The 19961-nt window shown below is 42.4% G+C and overlaps 1 protein-coding gene across 3 annotated transcripts in view; it reads left to right on the top strand.

Annotated features, from left to right (window-relative positions):
* Nucleotides 1–19961, top strand: part of VAPB (VAMP associated protein B and C) — a 34692-nt gene that overhangs the window by 12282 nt on the left and 2449 nt on the right. The window contains exons 2-6 of one of the 3 annotated variants that reach the window (XM_027881239.1): nt 7714–7866; nt 15469–15572; nt 17676–17756; nt 18448–18501; nt 18762–18800. In XM_027881239.1, coding sequence (XP_027737040.1) covers nt 7714–7866; nt 15469–15572; nt 17676–17756; nt 18448–18501; nt 18762–18800 — 431 coding nt within the window. Of the gene's footprint in view, nt 1–7713; nt 7867–15468; nt 15573–17675; nt 17757–18447; nt 18502–18556; nt 18734–18761; nt 18801–19961 lie in introns of all 3 variants that reach the window. The other 2 variants (XM_027881238.1, XM_027881240.1) reach the window with 2 other exon arrangements.

The following is a 19961-nucleotide window of genomic DNA, read 5'->3' as shown; positions in this document are numbered from 1 at the left end:
GTGAGAGGAGAGGTCAGAACACCTCCCTGTCAGCAGTGAGATGGACTCTTGCAGGAATAAAGCAACCCTGGGACTGTGGCCCACCTGATGTGTGTAGTTAATTATAAAGATGTTGTAGTATTTGCAGGTACAAATCTGCCAAGGACTGTGCCTGGTGGGTTTGAATGTTCCTGCCCAACCTGTGCCATCAAAGCTTTCCCCCTGCTGATATTTGTGCTAACTTCTTTCACATGCCAGGCAGTATGAGGACTGTTTGCTGTGTGGAGTTTGGGTTCAGGTGAGGATGGTTGCATTAAGATTCAGTACAAATGTACTGTGGAACGCGGTTTCTGTGAGCAGCAAGAATCTCACAGTGAGTACTGTGCTGATCAGAAAGTTATCAGCCTAGATTTGCTGGTACAATTATGGGCAATTTTTATTGCAATGAGAGTTATTTAAAATTTAAATAAAGTTGACTTCATGTTCTTTTGACCTAATTCCCAGACTTTTGTGTTATTACTAAAATGGTGTGGGATATTAGGACACAATGCACTGCAGAGTGGCACTCCTAGGAAAGATCGGTCCAGCACTGGTGTTTGAATAGGAAATGGAGCGTGGCTGGTTCTGAGCCAAAGCTGGATCTTCACAGGGGCAGGGTTGGATGTGCAGCTCCTTGGGTGGAAAGCCTCAGCTATAGTTTGACACTAACCCGGCTGAAAAGTGGCCCTATGAGAAACCATGGTGCCTTCAAAACCTTAATGCTGGTGGTTTCATGAGTACAGAAGGTGATGTTTCCTTTCTGCTGGTTTGCATATCACTAGATGCCTCCTTTGCATGAACACAAGTTGTCTTTATTTTGGCAGGAAAGAATCATCGAGCCCTTGTGGAATATTTCAGACTTTCACCACCAAATTCAATTTACTACATTCTTCCTTGTAGACAGCTCGCTCCCGTGACAACCCTGTGGCAGATGATGCATGTACAGACCCTGTTTCCCATAACTTTGTCCTTGGGATGACACCAGTGGCGTTTTTCTCATGATCTCTGAAAAAAAAAAAAAAACACATGAGGAAAAACAGGCTGATTTTGAAGTGCAAATTGTCATTTGGAAAGCACCCTGCCTTTGTATGAGTTTCACTTATTTAGGAATATTATGAGCAATAGAAAAAGCATTCAAAACAAAATAATGAAGTGAGGGTTGTGTTTTTTAACCCAGCTGCTGGTTAGGAACAGAGTCAGTCTTCACTTGCTTTTACCCAAGTAATGTACCAGTCTGACTGTAACTGCCCTCACAGCCCACCTTGGGGGTACAGGCATTGTCCAGGTGTTACATATACTTGGGTAAATTGTAGTGAGGGCAAAGTGATCAGGAAGAAGTGTAGAGCATTCCATCCTCCTGTATCTGTGTATGAATCCAGAATTCCTGATGTCTTGCACTGGAAAATGAAGCTCCAGGGTAGATGTGTGTCTTGTGGGACTGTTAATACCCACTGCAACCTTATCTGCTGTGCTCACATCCAGATGTTGGGAAGCAAAGGTGTATCTCCAGTAGAGAATTAGCTTGTGTTTATCCTGAGATAGTTCAACCTCCCCCCAAAACGTGGAGCCTTGGCCACAGTAATCTAACTACAGGCTATCAAGGTTTCATTTCAGCCCGACTTGGCAGCCCGTGGGCCTTGCTCCCAAAAGGCAGGGCCAGCCAAGCTGATAATATTTCACTGCCATGCCCCAATTACCCCTGAGTTAATACTCTGTTGCCTGTTTATTTTTTTTACACCCTTCAGGACGCCCACAAAGGCAGGTTAATCCTGTGTTTGTCTGCCGTGTTTTGCTGTGCTGCAGTGTTTGGACAGCGGTGCCGTGAGGAGTGTGCCTCACACAGCTTTGCTGGGAGCAGATGTCAGCCCTCCTTCCAGCTGCAAAACCTGGAGCTGGGGGAGAATGGAGCTGAAGGAACTGTTTAAAGCTTAGTGGACAGAACAGGAGAGCAAAACGTCAAGCAGGCAAGGAGAAATTAATTCCGTCTGCTGGAAGGTTTTGCTGCCAAATATTTTGGTATGATCTGTGTTAGCAATAAGTAACTCCATTTGGAGATTATTTTACACGCAGAATTGTTGTCGTATTGCTGTTTCAAACAGCAGCTCTTTGCTGGGGCACACAAATCCCACAAGCCTTCATGGATCAGCCAAATAAAAACATGGTATTTCCCCCAGGAAATCTATCCCAGGAAAGCACTGCTGAGGATGCAGCTGCATATGTAGGGCTTTGCTCAGCCCACCCTCCCTCTGTGCTGGAACAGCTCAAGCTGTAATTTTGCAGTAAAGACACATCCTTAATGCTTAGGCCTCCTGCAATTTCTTCTGAGATGCTGAGGCTTCTCCCAGATAGAGCTGTTTGGAAGATCTGCCACTGTCTTTACACACCTGAATCTGCTGGGTTTTTCTGATGGTTTGGCTTGTTTAACTTCTTCACCAACTCGTGGCCACTTCTGCCCAGTTATTTTCCATGAGCTTCGAGTCTCTCTCTGCATGCAGAACACAGAGGAAACTTGACAGCTGTGCTTCATTCCCTTTCCCATCACAGTGTTTCACCAGGCACAGGTTTAGTGAAATCTTTGCCATGGGATCTGAAAATTTTATTGCTTCAATTTTTTTTTGCTCCCAGGTTGCATTTTAAACGCAAAGCTGGTCTGTTCAGAGCACAGGCAGAAATGGTGCTACATTGTTGTCTGATTGGAGGGTCTTGTGTGTGTGATTGTTTTGGGGTTTTCCCCTTCTATTTCCTTTAAACAAATAGAGGATAAATGCAGGGCTGAAGTACTGTTACTGTATGAAACATCATCTTGGGAGACAAATTTGTGTGATGAATTTGTAGAAAAAGTATCAAACTTAAATTACCTTAAGTCAAGCATGCTTTGGGAGGAGGATGGTGGAATGTTGCCTGCCAGTGTTTTTATTATCATTGTCATTCCCCCCCTTTTCAATTTTAGGGCTGTCATTTCTCTAAGGAAAAGTTCAATGCTTTTCTTTGACCAATTTGCTTTTACTCCTGAGGACAGATGAAGATATTTTATTCAGGCATCAAATTAATCACTACTATGCAGAAGACATTTGATCAAAGTGTGGTTACATTTCTTTTAATTTTCCTTCTTTACCATCTGTAAAACACCATAGCTGTGTGCTGCCTGTCTGATTTATCAGTGTCTTGTAGGAAATCAGTAACAAGCCTTTCCTCTAACCTGAGGGATTTGGGCAGTTCCAATTAGGTGGGGAGCCTGGGAGAGATAGATTTGCCTGCTCTTGGTGCTGCAGGACTTGACAGTGGTTTGAGTCTGGCTTTACTAATGTGGAAATCTTTGCCAGTGCTCTCAGCGTCTAAAAATTCCCTTATTTCCACAGGGTTATTTCCTGCCCTGGGTGAGGTAGGCTATTTTATTTCTTCTGGTTTATAATTTCTTGTAGCCAAGAGAGTTGTTACAAAAAAAAAAAAAAAAAAAAAAAAAAAAAAAAAAAAAAAAAAAAAAAAAAAAAAAAAAAAAAAAAAAANTCTGGCTGAAAACTGATTCTCCTTTTTCTCTTCCCCACTGCCCCCTCCCTCGCTCCCTGCCTGGTAAGTGGATTAATTTCCAGCCCAGGCAGCTCCCTGGCTCGGCTCTGGGCACACACTGTGCAGCCTGCACAGGCAGGTGGTGAGAGGAGAGGTCAGAACACCTCCCTGTCAGCAGTGAGATGGACTCTTGCAGGAATAAAGCAACCCTGGGACTGTGGCCCACCTGATGTGTGTAGTTAATTATAAAGATGTTGTAGTATTTGCAGGTACAAATCTGCCAAGGACTGTGCCTGGTGGGTTTGAATGTTCCTGCCCAACCTGTGCCATCGAAGCTTTCCCCCTGCTGATATTTGTGCTAACTTCTTTCACATGCCAGGCAGTATGAGGACTGTTTGCTGTGTGGAGTTTGGGTTCAAGTGAGAGTGATTGCATTAAGATTCAGTACAAATGTACTATGGAATGCGGTTTCTGTGAGCAGCAAGAATCTCACGGTGAGTACTGTGCTGATCAGAAAGTTATCAGCCTAGATTTGCTGGTACAATTATGGGCAATTTTTATTGCAATGAGAGTTATTTAAAATTTAAATAAAGTTGACTTCATGTTCTTTTGACCTAATTCCCAGACTTTTGTGTTATTACTAAAATGGTGTGGGATATTAGGACACAGTGCACTGCAGAGTGGCACTCCTAGGAAAGATTGGTCCAGCACTGGTGTTTGAATAGGAAATGGAGCGTGGCTGGTTCTGAGCCAAAGCTGGATCTTCACAGGGGCAGGGTTGGATGTGCAGCTCCTTGGGTGGAAAGCCTCAGCTATAGTTTGACACTAACCCTGCTGAAAAGTGGCCCTATGAGAAACCATGGTGCCTTCAAAACCTTAATGCTGGTGGTTTCATGAGTACAGAAGGTGATGTTTCCTTTCTGCTGGTTTGCATATCACTAGATGCCCCCTTTGCATGAACACAAGTTGTCTTTATTTTGGCAGGAAAGAATCATCGAGCCCTTGTGGAATATTTCAGACTTTCACCACCAAATTCAATTTACTACATTCTTCCTTGTAGACAGCTCGCTCCCGTGACAACCCTGTGGCAGATGATGCATGTACAGACCCTGTTTCCCATAACTTTGTCCTTGGGATGACACCAGTGGCATTTTTCTCATGATCTCTGAAAAAAAAAAAAAAAAACCACATGAGGAAAAACAGGCTGATTTTGAAGTGCAAATTGTCATTTGGAAAGCACCCTGCCTTTGTATGAGTTTCACTTATTTAGGAATATTATGAGCAATAGAAAAAGCATTCAAAACAAAATAATGAAGTGAGGGTTGTGTTTTTTAACCCAGCTGCTGGTTAGGAACAGAGTCAGTCTTCACTTGCTTTTACCCAAGTAATGTACCAGTCTGACTGTAACTGCCCTCACAGCCCACCTTGGGGGTACAGGCATTGTCCAGGTGTTACATATACGTGTGTAAATTGTAGTGAGGGCAAAGTGATCAGGAAGAAGTGTAGAGCATTCCATCCTCCTGTATCTGTGTATGAATCCAGAATTCCTGATGTCTTGCACTGGAAAATGAAGCTCCAGGGTAGATGTGTGTCTTGTGGGACTGTTAATACCCACTGCAACCTTATCTGCTGTGCTCACATCCAGATGTTGGAAAGCAAAGTTGTATCTCCAGTAAAGAATTAGCTTGTGTTTATCCTGAGATAGTTCAACCTCCCCCCAAAACGTGGAGCCTTGGCCATAGTAATCTAACTACAGGCTATCAAGGTTTCATTTCAGCCCGACTTGGCAGCCCATGGGCCTTGCTCTCAAAAGGCAGGGCCAGCCAAGCTGATAATATTTCACTGCCATGCCCCAATTACCCCTGAGTTAATACTCTGTTGCCTGTTTATTTTTTTTACACCCTTCAGGACACCCACAAAGGCAGGTTAATCCTGTGTTTGTCTGCCGTGTTTTGCTGTGCTGCAGTGTTTGGACAGCGGTGCCGTGAGGAGTGTGCCTCACACAGCTTTGCTGGGAGCAGATGTCAGCCCTCCTTCCAGCTGCAAAACCTGGAGCTGGGGGAGAATGGAGCTGAAGGAACTGTTTAAAGCTTAGTGGACAGAACAGGAGAGCAAAACGTCAAGCAGGCAAGGAGAAATTAATTCCGTCTGCTGGAAGGTTTTGCTGCCAAATATTTTGGTATGATCTGTGTTAGCAATAAGTAACTCCATTTGGAGATTATTTTACACGCAGAATTGTTGTCGTATTGCTGTTTCAAACAGCAGCTCTTTGCTGGGGCACACAAGTCCCACAAGCCTTCATGGATCAGCCAAATAAAAACATGGTATTTCCCCCAGGAAATCTATCCCAGGAAAGCACTGCTGAGGATGCAGCTGCATATGTAGGGCTTTGCTCAGCCCACCCTCCCTCTGTGCTGGAACAGCTCAAGCTGTAATTTTGCAGTAAAGACACATCCTTAATGCTCAGGCCTCCTGCAATTTCTTCTGAGATGCTGAGGCTTCTCCCAGATAGAGCTGTTTGGAAGATCTGCCACTGTCTTTACACACCTGAATCTGCTGGGTTTTTCTGATGGTTTGGCTTGTTTAACTTCTTCACCAACTCGTGGCCGCTTCTGCCCAGTTATTTTCCATGAGCTTCGAGTCTCTCTCTGCATGCAGAACACAGAGGAAACTTGACAGCTGTGCTTCATTCCCTTTCCCATCACAGTGTTTCACCAGGCACAGGTTTAGTGAAATCTTTGCCATGGGATCTGAAAATTTTATTGCTTCAATTTTTTTTTGCTCCCAGGTTGCATTTTAAATGCAAAGCTGGTCTGTTCAGAGCACAGGCAGAAATGGTGCTACATTGTTGTCTGGTCGGAGGGGTTTGTGTGTGTGATTGTTTTGGGGTTTTCCCCTTCTATTTCCTTTAAACAAATAGAGGATAAATGCAGGGCTGAAGTACTGTTACTATATGAAACATCATCTTGGGAGACAAATTTGTGTGATGAATTTGTAGAAAAAGTATCCAACTTAAATTACCTTAAGTCAAGCATGCTTTGGGAGGAGGATGGTGGAATGTTGCCTGCCAGTGTTTTTATTATCATTGTCATTCCTCCCCTTTTCAATTTTAGGGCTGTCATTTCTCTAAGGAAAAGTTCAATGCTTTTCTTTGACCAATTTGCTTTTACTCCTGAGGACAGATGAAGATATTTTATTCAGGCATCAAATTAATCACTTCTATGCAGAAGACATTTGATCAAAGTGTGGTTACATTTCTTTTAATTTTCCTTCTTTACCATCTGTAAAACACCATAGCTGTGTGCTGCCTGTCTGATTTATCAGTGTCTTGTAGGAAATCAGTAACGAGCCTTTCCTCTAACCTGAGGGATTTGGGCAGTTCCAATTAGGTGGGGAGCCTGGGAGAGATGGATTTGCCTGCTCTTGGTGCTGCAGGACTTGACAGTGGTTCGAGTCTGGCTTTGCTAATGTGGAAATCTTTGCCAGTGCTCTCAGCGTCTAAAAATTCCCCTATTTCCACAGGGTTATTTCCTGCCCTGGGTGAGGTAGGCTATTTTATTTCTTCTGGTTTATAATTTCTTGTAGCCAAGAGAGTTGTTACAAAAAAAAAAAAAAAAAAAAAAAAAAAAAAGGAACAACAAAAAATAAGCTTGCCAGGGAAAAGAAAATGTGTCCTAAATGCTTGTTTTGCTGGTTTTGGTGTGGCATTCCAGAATACCTGGTGGATTCCTGGTTCTCTGGAGGTACAGCTTCACGTGCAGATGGATCTGTAGTAGCCCCTTTGTTATCATTCCCTGCCTGGTTAACAAACTATGTTTGCTCACCATTTATCACCTACAACATGGATATATGTGGTGTCTCTGCGAGCCTGGGCTGGCTGGGATGGAGTATCTGTGATGCAGCAGGGAATTTGGCATCCTCTGAATGCCATGTTGTGGTGTTGGCACAACGTGGGAATGATTTCCCCCTTTTGTCTGGCAGTTAATGATCGTTTCAGCTGCTGGGCTGGAGCTGCAGCAGGGCCGGGGCGCCGGCTTTGCGTGCCCGATTATCTGTACGTGCCGCAGATGGAAATTGGACATCTAATGACTTTATAAGATTTGTGAACAGAGATTTAGAGCCTGCTTAGCCTCTGCTTGAAAAGTGCTTTCTGTGTGATTTCAAGTCTCGCCTCTCTCTCCTCGCCAGGTCCTTTCACAGATGTTGTCACTACAAACCTGAAGCTCGGCAACCCCACAGACAGAAATGTTTGCTTCAAAGTTAAGACCACAGCACCACGTAGATACTGTGTAAGGCCCAACAGTGGAATTATCGATGCAGGAACATCAATTAATGTTTCTGGTAAGCCATTCAAGCAGTTTTCTGGTGATTTGAAAATAGCTTCTTTTAATCACTTACTGGGAATGCTTTGCAGCCTGAAGGTCAGGTTGTGTTTTGGTGGAGAAGCAGCCACGTCACGTAGCCTCACCTCCCTTGTTCCTGGGCTAGCAGCAGTAGGCTTGGTTTTACATCATGTTTTGGAGAGGAAAAAGGCAGAAATGCATAAATGATTTATATGGCTCATTAACAGCCTCAGCCAGCCTATCCAAACCAGTGCTGCTGCAGCCCTGCCCTCCCTGTGGGATTATTTTTGTAGTTAGTTTTTTGCCAGCTTAACTTCCTGAACCAGCTCACCATGGGGTCAAACAAGTGCTTGGGTGAGCACATCCAGGGAAGAATAAATCTGGGTGAACTGCAGCCACTGGTTTAGACTGGTGCTGGCTGTTGCCAAACTACCTTGATATAATATCCAACAATGCAAACCTTTACTTGCAGTCCATGCTTGTTTTGTGTTCCCTGAAGATTCAGTATCCTTTGGTGTTAAAAATGTCAAATGACTAAATCTTTGCTGTTCCATAGGAAAAGTTAATGATTTTCTCTAATGAGTCAGTAGCTCTTGACTTGCCTAAGTTTGGTAATGGAAAAAACAAAGGAGTGGCTTACTTTGAAAGTATAAAGAGCTGAGTATTCCCATGAACAGAATGTCTGCATACTGTTAACTCACTGATGATACATGCCTGAAAACAGTGTATTTTCTCAATGACTTTTCCATGTTTTTAATAGAGAATTCTACCAAAGCATGTAGTAGTGGCATATTGCATGAATGAGGTCTGACTTTTTTGTTGAGAAAATGATTTCTATAAATATGCAGATTTGCTTTACTATTTTTAAAAGAATTTAATGTTATCAGGATAAGAAAAATTACTGATAGGTTATAGAGTTTGCTGTTAGTCTCTTAGCAACCTTTCCTAGCCTGGAATAAAAAATTTGGGGAGCTAAACCCGCTGCTTTTTACTTGGAAAAAAAAATCAACTTGTAAAAATCAAGACTTCACTTTTTTTACTTCATAAAATGTAAAATATTTGAACACCTTGGAGAGCCTGCTTCAATAAAATAAAAACTGCTCCCAAAAATACTTTGCACTGTGGCATTAAGCAAGTCTGATCCTGTAAGTCCTCCTGTACATGCCCACATTTGCACACTCATTGATCTGTTGTCTTTGGGATTTCAGTGCCCAATTGAGCATGCAAACTGCTGCAGGACCGTGCCTCGATCGCACTGGGAGCTACAGGTGGGGCAGGCAAAGCACTTCTGCTTCAGGAGAAGGCCAGCACGTAGCCAGTGAGCTCTGAAATGACTAATATGTAAATGAAAAAGCTCTCTAGAGAGAAATTTCGATTTTTAAAAGTCGGGACAATTCCCAAGTAAAGCTGTCTGTCATCTCTCCTAGCTGCAGGCAAGCATATCAAATGCATTGAAATCAATGAAATGATAATGAAAATTAGCATGGTTTCTAGCTACAAATTATCTTCATGCTATAAAGATGTGGTTGCTTTTCATCTTGCAGATGAACTTTGAGAATTAAAAGCCTGTTTCCTTCACAGGCTCTTACCAGGCTCTTTAATGTCTTCTTGATCTCAGCGTTGAGTGTTTTCTTAAACCTCTGTTCACTTTGTGTGTCCCTTTGCTCCACCTTGAGCAAACACAGTGCAGGAGGGTGTTGTAGGAACTATCTCATGTTATTGTACCAGCAACTTGCCTTTCCAGCCTCGCTCTTCCCCGTGGCACAGCAGAGAGTGTGGATCTAGTCCAAGGCTTAAAGTACCCCGTTATGAGCCTGCTGTGCCAGCCCTGAGCTGTGCTTTCCTCTTGCTTACACAGCTTTACAGTTTTCCCTTTTCTGGTGACCTTGTTTATGGTGATTTATGATTTGTTTGGTTTTGAAAATGGCTGTGGTGTGTTTAATCCCAAGCTCACATGTGTGTTCTAATATTTTCATGCCGATAATCATTTCAGTAATAAATAATGAGTCCTAAATTGCCGATGTCCTTACATTAGCATTATATTTTAAAATGCAAACAGTACACATTCATTGTTCTTCAGGTAATATATTGAGGTAAATTCATAGGTAGATGTTACAGAATTTGTCACAAGTGTTAATTTTTATTTCCTAAAACATTCTGAACTGGAGTTTAATGGAGCTGTATATGTGGCAGTTCTGGTAGGTCCTTTAAACCGTGCATGGGACCTAAATTTGGACCTTAAGTTGGCAGTGTCTTTGGTTCTAATCAGCAGATGGGATCCTTTGGATAGGGATCAGAGGGGACTCCCATTAACTTACAGGGCAGAATTGTTTTCAGGTTCACAGAAAGGGGGGAGAACGTGTTTAACCTTTGCTTTGGGGTAATGTTGCTTGAGAACAGAGGAGTGATTTTGGAGTTAATGAAGTGAAAAATAAATAGAATTTGTTTCTTTGCCTCTGAATCAGTTATTTTTCTGTCCTGTAATTCAAGTCTTGAACGGGGCACAAAAATAGGACTTGAATAAATAGGGCTTGAATTCCTCCAAACCTAGTGAAAATACTACTGATGAGAAATTATTAGAACGTAGTTAATTCAGTAGTAACTTCTGGACACTTAAACTAATTGGGCTGTATTTACTATATGCAGTCTGTCCTCTTGGGAATTGCTGACTGGCTTTACCAGAGCCACTGATTGCACTGGTTTGTCTCTCCAAAAAATCAGTGCCTGTGGTGGTGTGAAGCTCTGGAACGATTTATTAGTTTCTCAGAATGTTACTGACTGCAGCTGAATTTGGGGCAGCCTCGTCTCCTTGCACTGTAGTAACCAGATGCCTCTGTTACACTCCTGTGAAACTAAATCTGTACTAATTTGATGTCAGTATATGAGCAGATATTCTGCCCTGAGACAGAGGCAGCAGTTCCAACATTATTCCACTTTATTTTGCACTAATATGATGGCTCATTTAAAAACACACCAAATGCTAGAAAAATAAAGCTTGCTTTATGCTAGTGGAGTCTCAAATAACCGGCTTCTTATGCCAAATCACAGCTTTCCCTAAATCCCAGCATTTCAGGCCCTGTCAGCATGTGCTGCTCGCTGTGGTGGCAGGTTTGGAGCCCGTGTTTTCACCTGTTATATAATGGCATGTAATTTTAACAGCTGAGTTTATGTAACTGGCGGGGAGCGTATGTGTGTGTGCTGTCAGCTGATGGCTCTGCATGTGTTCTGAGATGCTGGGCAAAGAGGAGCAATTGCACACATTTCCTCTCTGTTAGACACGTATGATTTCTGCAGAGGTATCTGAGATTTTTTTTTTTTTCCTGAGGTCTAAATCAAAGGCATGAATGGATTACAAAGGCAAAGTGAACAAACCCTCAGCAGATGCTGGTGAGGTGTGTAAGGGGGGAGAGAGGAAGTGCAGAAGGGACCATCTGTGACGGTGTCCTGCTGAAGAGAGCAGTCTGAACATGCTGCCTGAAAACGGGGAGAGGCTGATGATGGCCTTGGGTTGCTGTGGAATATCCTCAGGAGGGATTTTTACTCTTCTGTGAGCTTGCCTGGCTTGGAAAAGGCAGCTGGCATTACCTTCAGCAGGGATGGAGCTCAGCCCTGTGCTCTGCAGTCACAGAGGGGCTGCCCCGTTCCCTCATCCACTGCTGCATTCCCAAACTTTCCCTCGGCAGCATCGCTGCTCTGCCTTCCCAGGACCCTGTAGCCACTACCAAGTTTTGGAATGGTTGTGCCTCCTTGCTTTAAAAGATTCTGTCTTGGTCTTCCCATATTCAACATTTTTTAGTATTATTGAAATATTTATGGGGTTTTTTTACGTGGAGCAAACCTGGAGGGGTGCAGTGGATTCTGCCCCTTTCTGTTCTGCAGTGCCCTTCCTCACCTCTGGCAGAGCTGATCTCATTGCACAGTGAACTTGAGGCTTGCCCCTGCTTGGGGTATTTTGTGGACAGGTGACATAAATGTGGCAGATTTGATATGTCCAGACCATAAAAAAATGCAGGCAGTGTCGTTTGGGAAAACGATCAATAAAACTGGAAAAGAAAAATGGATTCACAGAATATTGAATGAGCTGCTTGAGAGTGAACAGTGACGTGGTGGATGGAAATGCCACAGCAGGAAGTTACTAGCGATGTTGCTTGAGAATGATTCTTGGTACTAATCTTGTTTAAGGCTTTTACAAGCAATTCTGGCACAAAGAGAACGCTAAAAACCCTGATGATGATGTAAAGTTGGGAGGCTGAAGTTGTGCAGCAGAACTAGGTGTCCTTGAAGGCTACAGTGAGACAAACAGAGGATGAGTTTCATTAGAAAAAACTGCAAAATCACATATTTGGAGAATAAAATACTCCTGCTATAATTGCAAGCTTGTTAAACAAAGGGGCCTGACTGAGCTGAGCAAGATGCTGACATAATGTGGCTGTGAGAAAGGCAAATGTAGCACCACACATCTGCATCTGTAGGCAAATATGTGACAAAGAGGCTGATAATGGCAGAGAGAAGAGGGTAGAAATGCTGTTGTCCAAGGCACTGGCAGAATTGCCTGGGTGTATAATTAGAGCAGCTCATCTAGAGGAGTTGATGCCAGAACAGGTGCAGGGAATGAATGGAGAGCCTGGCCCAGGCAAGACCCACTGAGTCTGGCTAACTGAGTGTACCACAAGGCCAAGAGTCGCTGTGATTGATGTCTTGGAGTGCACCAGAAGTAAATGACTCTTCCACTTCTCTGATATTTAAGCAGAAGGGCAGTATTGGTCCAGGACCAAGTAAACAGGCCATTAATAAATTTAGATGGAAACTAGAGGAAGGTTGCTGACCATCTGAGCTGGGAGACTTTTCTGTTCCTTCTGCTCCTGGAAGGGAAAGGGAGATCCCAGCAGGTGTTAGAGGTAGAATTTTGCCTCCTTCCATCTTCCTTGCTTCAGATTTCCTCTGTTCCTTGAGAAAGCAGGTTTACCCTGGGACAACCAGAAGAACTTAATGCTTCAGACATTGTCACAAACTTTGCCAGTAAACTGTTCTAGGGAAAAGAAGAGGATGGTGGGTGCCTCTCCTGGCTATCTAGAGATACAGGGGGGTGTGGCAGGGATGTGTGAGAAAAGTGGTGTCCACTGCTTTAGAAACACTTCAGGGTGTGCAGTAGGTCAGAACTTCGTGTTTGAATTTTGAGGGAGACAAGTGGGCTCACAAACACAACTTGCATTGCTCCTCATTGCATTGATCTCAGTGACTGTGCAGTTTTTGCTCAGGGCAGAACACCTAATTCAGCTGAGTGTTTCAGCTGGGGGGAACCAGTTTAGAAAGTGTTTGAAATACATGTCTCTACCTGACGGATGCTGGTGGTAGTAAACTTGAAGATCATATTAATAATTTTGTTTCTTAAAACTCTGGATACTGATGAAAGCTGAAGCTTCTGACCAGCTGAGGTGAATGATGTGATGAGGCATTTTGTAGGAACACACTTTTCACGTAGTTTTTGCATCAAGTATGTGGTTTCCATTCAAAGCAAAGGAGCCACGTTCCCAGCAGCAAATTTTCCAGCAATTAGGGCACTTCCATGGAGCTGATCTTTCACAGAAAGCCCCACTAGCATGCAAATAAATATTGAAATGATTCACTTTCCTCTTGTACAAAGTACATATTTTTGAGCTTCCCATCTGGCTTACAAGACATTTGCTGAATAATTTGTGTCAATGTGGCTTTCATGTATTGATCTAAAAATACAAGTGCTAACAAGGGTTGTGCTGTCGAGCCCTCTCTCATTCTTGTGATTCAGTGAATGGAGCTCCGAGCAGCATTCCAGGATGGATTCAGCTCTGTCACTTGGGGAATCCTGAGTTCCAAATGAGCCTATGGATGGGCTCAGCAAAGCGGGGCTGAGAAACCCACAATCTGTACAACTTCCATAAACAGTGGATAGTTTTGCCTCTCCAGCTGGATCTTGCCTGTTATGTAGGTTTGAAATAATTCCAGTGTCTGCTACAGCGAAGGACAAAACGCTGCTGTTTTCAGTGACGTCTCAGGGGGTGCTGAAATGAACGTGTTCTCACAGCGCAGTCACTTCCGCTGGGAAAAGAGTTTTAAAAGTAGCCTGGTTTAATTTGCAAACACTTATTTTGGACTAGTGTTCCCTCACTGCAAGGTGAGTTAAAAATGTATAATAATTTTTAAAGCACCTCCTCTGAGGGGATTTATTGTCTTCCTTCTCTCCGGGCTTTAAAAGGCATATGTGGTTGTTGATGGCCACAGATTGTGTGCATAATAAAGATGGCACAGCCATAACATCCTCTGCTCATTGAGGCAAATTGCTTTGACTTGCCTTCGTCTGCAGCAAATGGGATCATTGGATAGTGCTTTTATATGATGAACCCCTGCAATTAGTGCATGTGAATCTGGGCACATCATGTTAATAGCACCAGTACTTGAAAGTCATCCTAATTCTTGAACTGCTTCTCTTCTCAGTGATTGAATTGAGGGACTGAAGTGAGCTCGCTGGTCATAAAATGTGAATTTTTGCATCATTTTTTTATGGTAGCTGTAATGGCAGTATTTATAAGCTTCATTTTAAATTGGAGGGAGTTGGTGGCTTCTTGCAATATCTAATGACATGTTTGTGTAAACTCTGCTGCTTATTTTCACATGTTCTAGCTCATGTTGAAGCCAAACCCGTGTTTGTTAATGTCACAATAGCTGCATATCCAGGTGTCATTTGCAAATGTGATTGAAGAGTATTCCATGTAAATTAAATACCTCACTGTCCCTCTTCAAGATTCTTTATTGTGTTAGTTCTTTACCCTAAAAGAAAAGGCATGGAAACTCCTAATACTATATGAAAAATCAAATAAAAGCACCCCTAAACCTGCTGTTCCTTCCTCTGCCCCCTCAGCACAGTCATTTTCTGCATAAGTAAATTCTGGAATGCTTTTGATTTGTAAATGGAGAGAGATACATTCCTTGTATACCTTTCAGAGGCAAAGTTTACATCACGTTTAACCATTAACTTCCAGCTGTAAATTGGTAACAAACATTCAGTGACTTATTTTTGGAAGTGAAATACTCGTACTCAATACGGAAGATACCGTGAGGCTCCTAAACTTTGCAGAGGAAATTTTCCATCCTCGGGGTTTACAATGTTTGCCTTTGCCCCTGTAGCTTTACTCAGGCTCCATCAGCAATACTGTGTGTACAGCTCATGCAAATGCTTGTTACTTCTGCCCCAAGGGTGAAGGAAGACAAAAAGATGCTGTCTTTGAAAATTTTTCCCTCTGTCCCAGAGGATATGTAAATTATCCTATTTACTATAAATTACTACTGTTATTCTGCCACAGTTGTGTACAGAATGTTGTAAAGTGATCAGCAATTCCAGAGTTCTCAGACTGAAGTCTAGACAGGCTGGAGAAGTGTGTTTCTCTTACCTTCTGCCAGAATTGTGCTTTAAAGTGACGTTCCTGATCTCAGCTGCTGCTTTGGGATGTAGAGCTTGAACCCATTTTAATGCCTGTATTTCTGAACTCTGCTAACTGTGTCATCAGGGCATGACTCTGCATCAGAGCAATATTAATGTGATGTGTTTTGGGGCTTTTTCTTGCAGTGATGCTACAGCCTTTTGACTATGACCCTAATGAGAAAAGTAAACACAAGTTTATGGTTCAGTCTATGTTTGCTCCAGCTGATACTTCAGATATGGAAGCAGTAGTAAGTATTGACGTTAATTTAAATAGATTTCTTTCTAACTGTATAATTCTCCAACTCCTTCTACTGCGTCGCCTGAGGGCTGTTGTCAAACCACACTGGGATGATCCTGGAAAGCTTTCCCAGATTTCCATCTCTGCGCATGGCAAGGTGTTTTCTGTTTATTTTGAGCCCCAGGAATCTTGCACTGACAGAGACAGTTGGTGTCGTGGTTGCTTCCTTGGGAAGCTGCTGTCAGGAATGGGATGCCAAGCCACAAAACACGTAGTTGTAGTTTTTTTGCAGTATATCCTTTTTTAGAAAGGCTAGCTTGAACTCTGTATTCTAAGAATACCCTGAATGTGTTCTAAGTCTGTGGCATCTTTTATATTTTATGCATCTCCTCTCAGTCTTGAGCCTTCCCTTGAGCAGCTCCTTTTCCCAGCGAGAAACAAGAGGATGATTTACAAGTGGTGTATTTTTCTTTATCCCTGCCTGTGTCTGCCGTGGCTTTGGCAAATTTGTAGATTTTGTCCTGTGGATTAAAAATGAGAGCAGCAGAAGCAAAGATGGACAAAAGACATAGGAAGAAGATTTTAGGCTCCAGTAGGGCAACCTGGAAAGGAACAAACCATTCTGTCAGCTGCTGGCTTTGCTTTAACAGCAACATCTGCTACTACAAGAAGGCACAAGGAAGCCTTGGGAGAGCACAGGGCAGCTGTTGAGGACACCATATAAAAAGGGGAAAAAAAGGGCTTTACACTCAAGTGTGGGACTTGTGTGTGTTTTTGTGTGTGTGGTACTTAAAAGAGTAACCCCAGCAAAGCTCAGGGTACATATCATGGCTTTTCTACAGTAGTCTTTACAGGATGGATCTTCTTCTGAATAGCTGCTTAAGGCTGGGGCACTCTGCAGGGTTAATAATTTCCCTTCTGAAAGAGATTTATGGAACTATATTTGTTTAATGGCCTCAAAATAAGATCCAGTGGGAGAAACAGCAATAGTAATAAAATCTGCATCACTAGAAAGATAAGCCAGTCTGCCTTTCTTTCAAACTCTTTAATTTTTATGAGTTACTTTATACCATGACAAATGTTATTCTGCCAGCAGAGAATGTTTTTAGTACCTAGATGGGCCTTTCAGTTTTCCAGAGCTCTCCAGACCCGATACAGTTTCTTTCCCTGTAACACTTTGATCAGTTCTCAGTCCTGTTCCCACTCTCCAAACCTCTTCCCGTTCTGGATGAACAGGTGAGCCCGGTTACAGGAGGACTATAAAGCTTTCAACACTTCCCAGGCAGCCAAGGAGCTCAAAATAGAGTTCTGATTCCAGCCCCAGAAGAGCTGGAGTAGGATTCAGCTATTTAGGATGAGTTAAATGCTCCTTCAGGTTGCACGGGGTTGGCCATAATTTGACACCTACTTGAGATATGCTGGGAGTACCAAACCACCTGCAGTGAGGTCACGGTGAGGAGAGGCTTGTGAGAACTGCAGGGTATGAGTGTGGACACTCCTTGCTGTGTATCCCTGCTGGGAATAAATCTCTTCACTTCAGGGTTCCAGCTGACACCCAGCAAAGATTTATTGCTGTTAATCCCTATTAAAAATGTTGCAAGGAAGCTTGTTTATGGTGCAGTCCCTAGTTGGAGGGGAGAGAAGGTGAGAGGGAAATTATCTCTGTATGTGAAATTTGAAAAGTTTGATTAGGAACTCAACTGGGCAAAGACTTCACAACTAACTCTGTGATTGATTTGGGCTTTTGTTATCTTTCCCTTCCTTTGAATTCACTCCTCCTTTTTCCTTTTCTTTTTTTTTTAACCAGGCCCACAGCTCCCCCTATCCCTGCTAATTACTCTGACACAGCTCCCAGTCCTCATAAATTACCTGTGGAGGTTTCAGACTGTTTAGAATGATTTGCTTCATAGTGTCTGGTCTGTTTTCACGATGCCAATCAGTCACATATTTGATTTCATTTTTCATCCTGTATGTGGTTAATGGAACATGATAAACACCTGTGGGTTTTTTCCCTGAGTAAAATGATGTGATTTGTTTACATAATACTCTGCATTTTCCATCTGCCTTATTATACTGATATGTTTAATACTGAATTAATATTAAATTATTCCAGTGGAAAGAAGCAAAACCGGAAGAACTCATGGATTCGAAACTTAGGTGTGTGTTTGAGCTACCAGCAGAAAATGATAAGCCTGTGAGTATTTTCAGATGCATATCGAGTGCTTTAACTTAATACCCCAGTAAATCCTGTAAAATGGCATGTTTGTACAGACAGCTCTATAAGAAAGGACAGAACCCTCTGTTTCACTGCCTGGATGGCATCACCCTTTAAAAACACAGTGTAAACTGTTCAAAGGCTTGTTAATCCTTAATGGAACTGGCAGCTAATCGGAACAATGTAACTGCAACAGTAGCACAGAGCAGTCTGAGTTAATCTGTTTTCATTTAGTGAAAGATTTCAGGATAAGGAATATTTTTAAAAAAATATAATGATGCTGATTTGATGGTTGTAAATGGGTGGAATTTATACTGAATACAGCAGCAATATAATTTCTCTGTCCAATGCTGCCCTTTGTTTCCTTGGGACAATGCTGAGTTTAGCAAGTAAATTGGTCGAAAGCTGGACAGGAAAACACAAATGCAGTCAGGGATTATATTGCAATTAGCAGCTATAATATTGCAGGGTCCTTTTTTGTTAGGGTAATGAACACATTGATTTCTAAGGGCACTGTGTGGTGCCCAGTGTAGAACAGATAATGGTTTGAATAAACTGAGAAATGTTTCCTAACATGCAGGTGCTAAGGGCACAATTGTTCCACCTTGCACTGGACAGCCTGTAATTGGGATTACAGAAAGAAAAATGTTGTTTATTTCTTTTGATACAGGCACGTTTCAGGTGTGCACAGACAATTTTACCTGATCCTCCTCCTAAATACCAGGTGTGTGGTGTGGTGTTAATAACTAACCAGAAATCACTCTGTCCTTTTTTAACAGCATGACATAGAAATAAATAAAATTGTATCCACAACTGCAACAAAGACAGATTCCTCTGTAATGTCTAAATCAATAAGTTCTTCTTTGGATGACACTGAAGTTAAGAAAGTAATGGAAGACTATAAGAGGCTTCAAGTAGAAGTTCAGAGGTTACGGGAGGAGAATAAACAGTTTAAGGTAAAGATATCTGTTGTTTTCTTTTCAGATTTACCCCTTTCCTGAAAAAGAAGCTTTCAACTTCAAGGTTTGATTCCCTGACCTTAGCCCAATATTTGAATCTTGTCTATAAAGTAAAAGATAACTGAAGTTTCCTCTCTCTAAACTGTGAAAAGGTGCTGAAATCAATGGTTCCTTTGAAAGGAGGTACAAGTGATGCAGTCAGAGACACTGATTAGAGGCAACTGGAGTAACGAATTCCCCCCTCTTTTTAATTTTCCCACCTAATTTTCTCAGTGTGAATTAATTCAGTGTTGGGTTTGGCCCTGTTCTCCCAAACCTGTGGGAGCCTGAGGGCAGTGTTGTGCAAATACTGAGTGTTTTAGTGATTGCACCTGTAATAAGCCATTGAGATGGCCAAATTAAAACAGATGAATGGGAAATGTGCTCCCTGTCATATCCAGCACATGGCTGGGAAATGGAGCAGTTGAGCAGCCTTTCCCACTGTGCTGAGAAACTCTTTTTGCAGCAGTTTCATCTCTTTCAAGTGTCTGGTTCCATAGATATCAGCACCGAGGAACATTTAGATTTTGTGACGTGCAGCCCAGCTGAAGGGATTCTGCTCTGTCAGCTCTGGCTGATGCATGAGGAAATCCTTCAAACCAGTTTTGTTGTGCACAGAAATAACACATGTAATACAACAGTAACGTGCCCTTAACTTCTCATTACTATAATGTCTGATTTTACTGAATTCTTTTGTGAATCACTCTTGAATAAACAGTCTACAGGAGCTATCTAGAACTGAGCTGATGTCTTACAGTAACACCCTGACCTGGTGAGCTCTTTGTTCCCTTTGTGGGGCGCAGAAGCATCTGTAAAACATCAGAAAGCAGTGGTGAATCACTGCCAGCTCCCAGGTGCTGTCAGTGTCAGGCAGAGTCAGGCAGGAGGAATTAAAAATATTTCAAAGGGAAGCTTGTTGTTTCTAGCAGTGAAATTACTGTATATGTAAACAACATGTTATTATTTACAAAAGCCAGTTGTCCCTGTCCAGACTTAGAGCAGCAGTGAGGGATCAGGTGGCCTGAGACTTAATGAGTAAATTAATTAATTAATTAATAAGTTATCCAGAATGTTCAGGTGTCCCTTTAAATTCAAAAGTGAGAAACACTGACATACCCTGAGCCTTTTGAATTTCACTTACCTAACAGTTTTTTAAGGCTGCAGTAACTTTTATTCCAATTTTGAA

This window comes from Empidonax traillii, unplaced genomic scaffold, assembly GCF_003031625.1.
Source record: "Empidonax traillii isolate 1590-97213 ecotype Southwest subspecies unplaced genomic scaffold, ASM303162v1 scaffold86:size2944007, whole genome shotgun sequence".
In the NCBI taxonomy this organism is placed as follows: domain Eukaryota; kingdom Metazoa; phylum Chordata; class Aves; order Passeriformes; family Tyrannidae; genus Empidonax; species Empidonax traillii.
The sequence above is the reverse complement of the archived record's forward strand: the minus strand, read 5'-3'. Positions and strand labels throughout refer to the sequence as shown.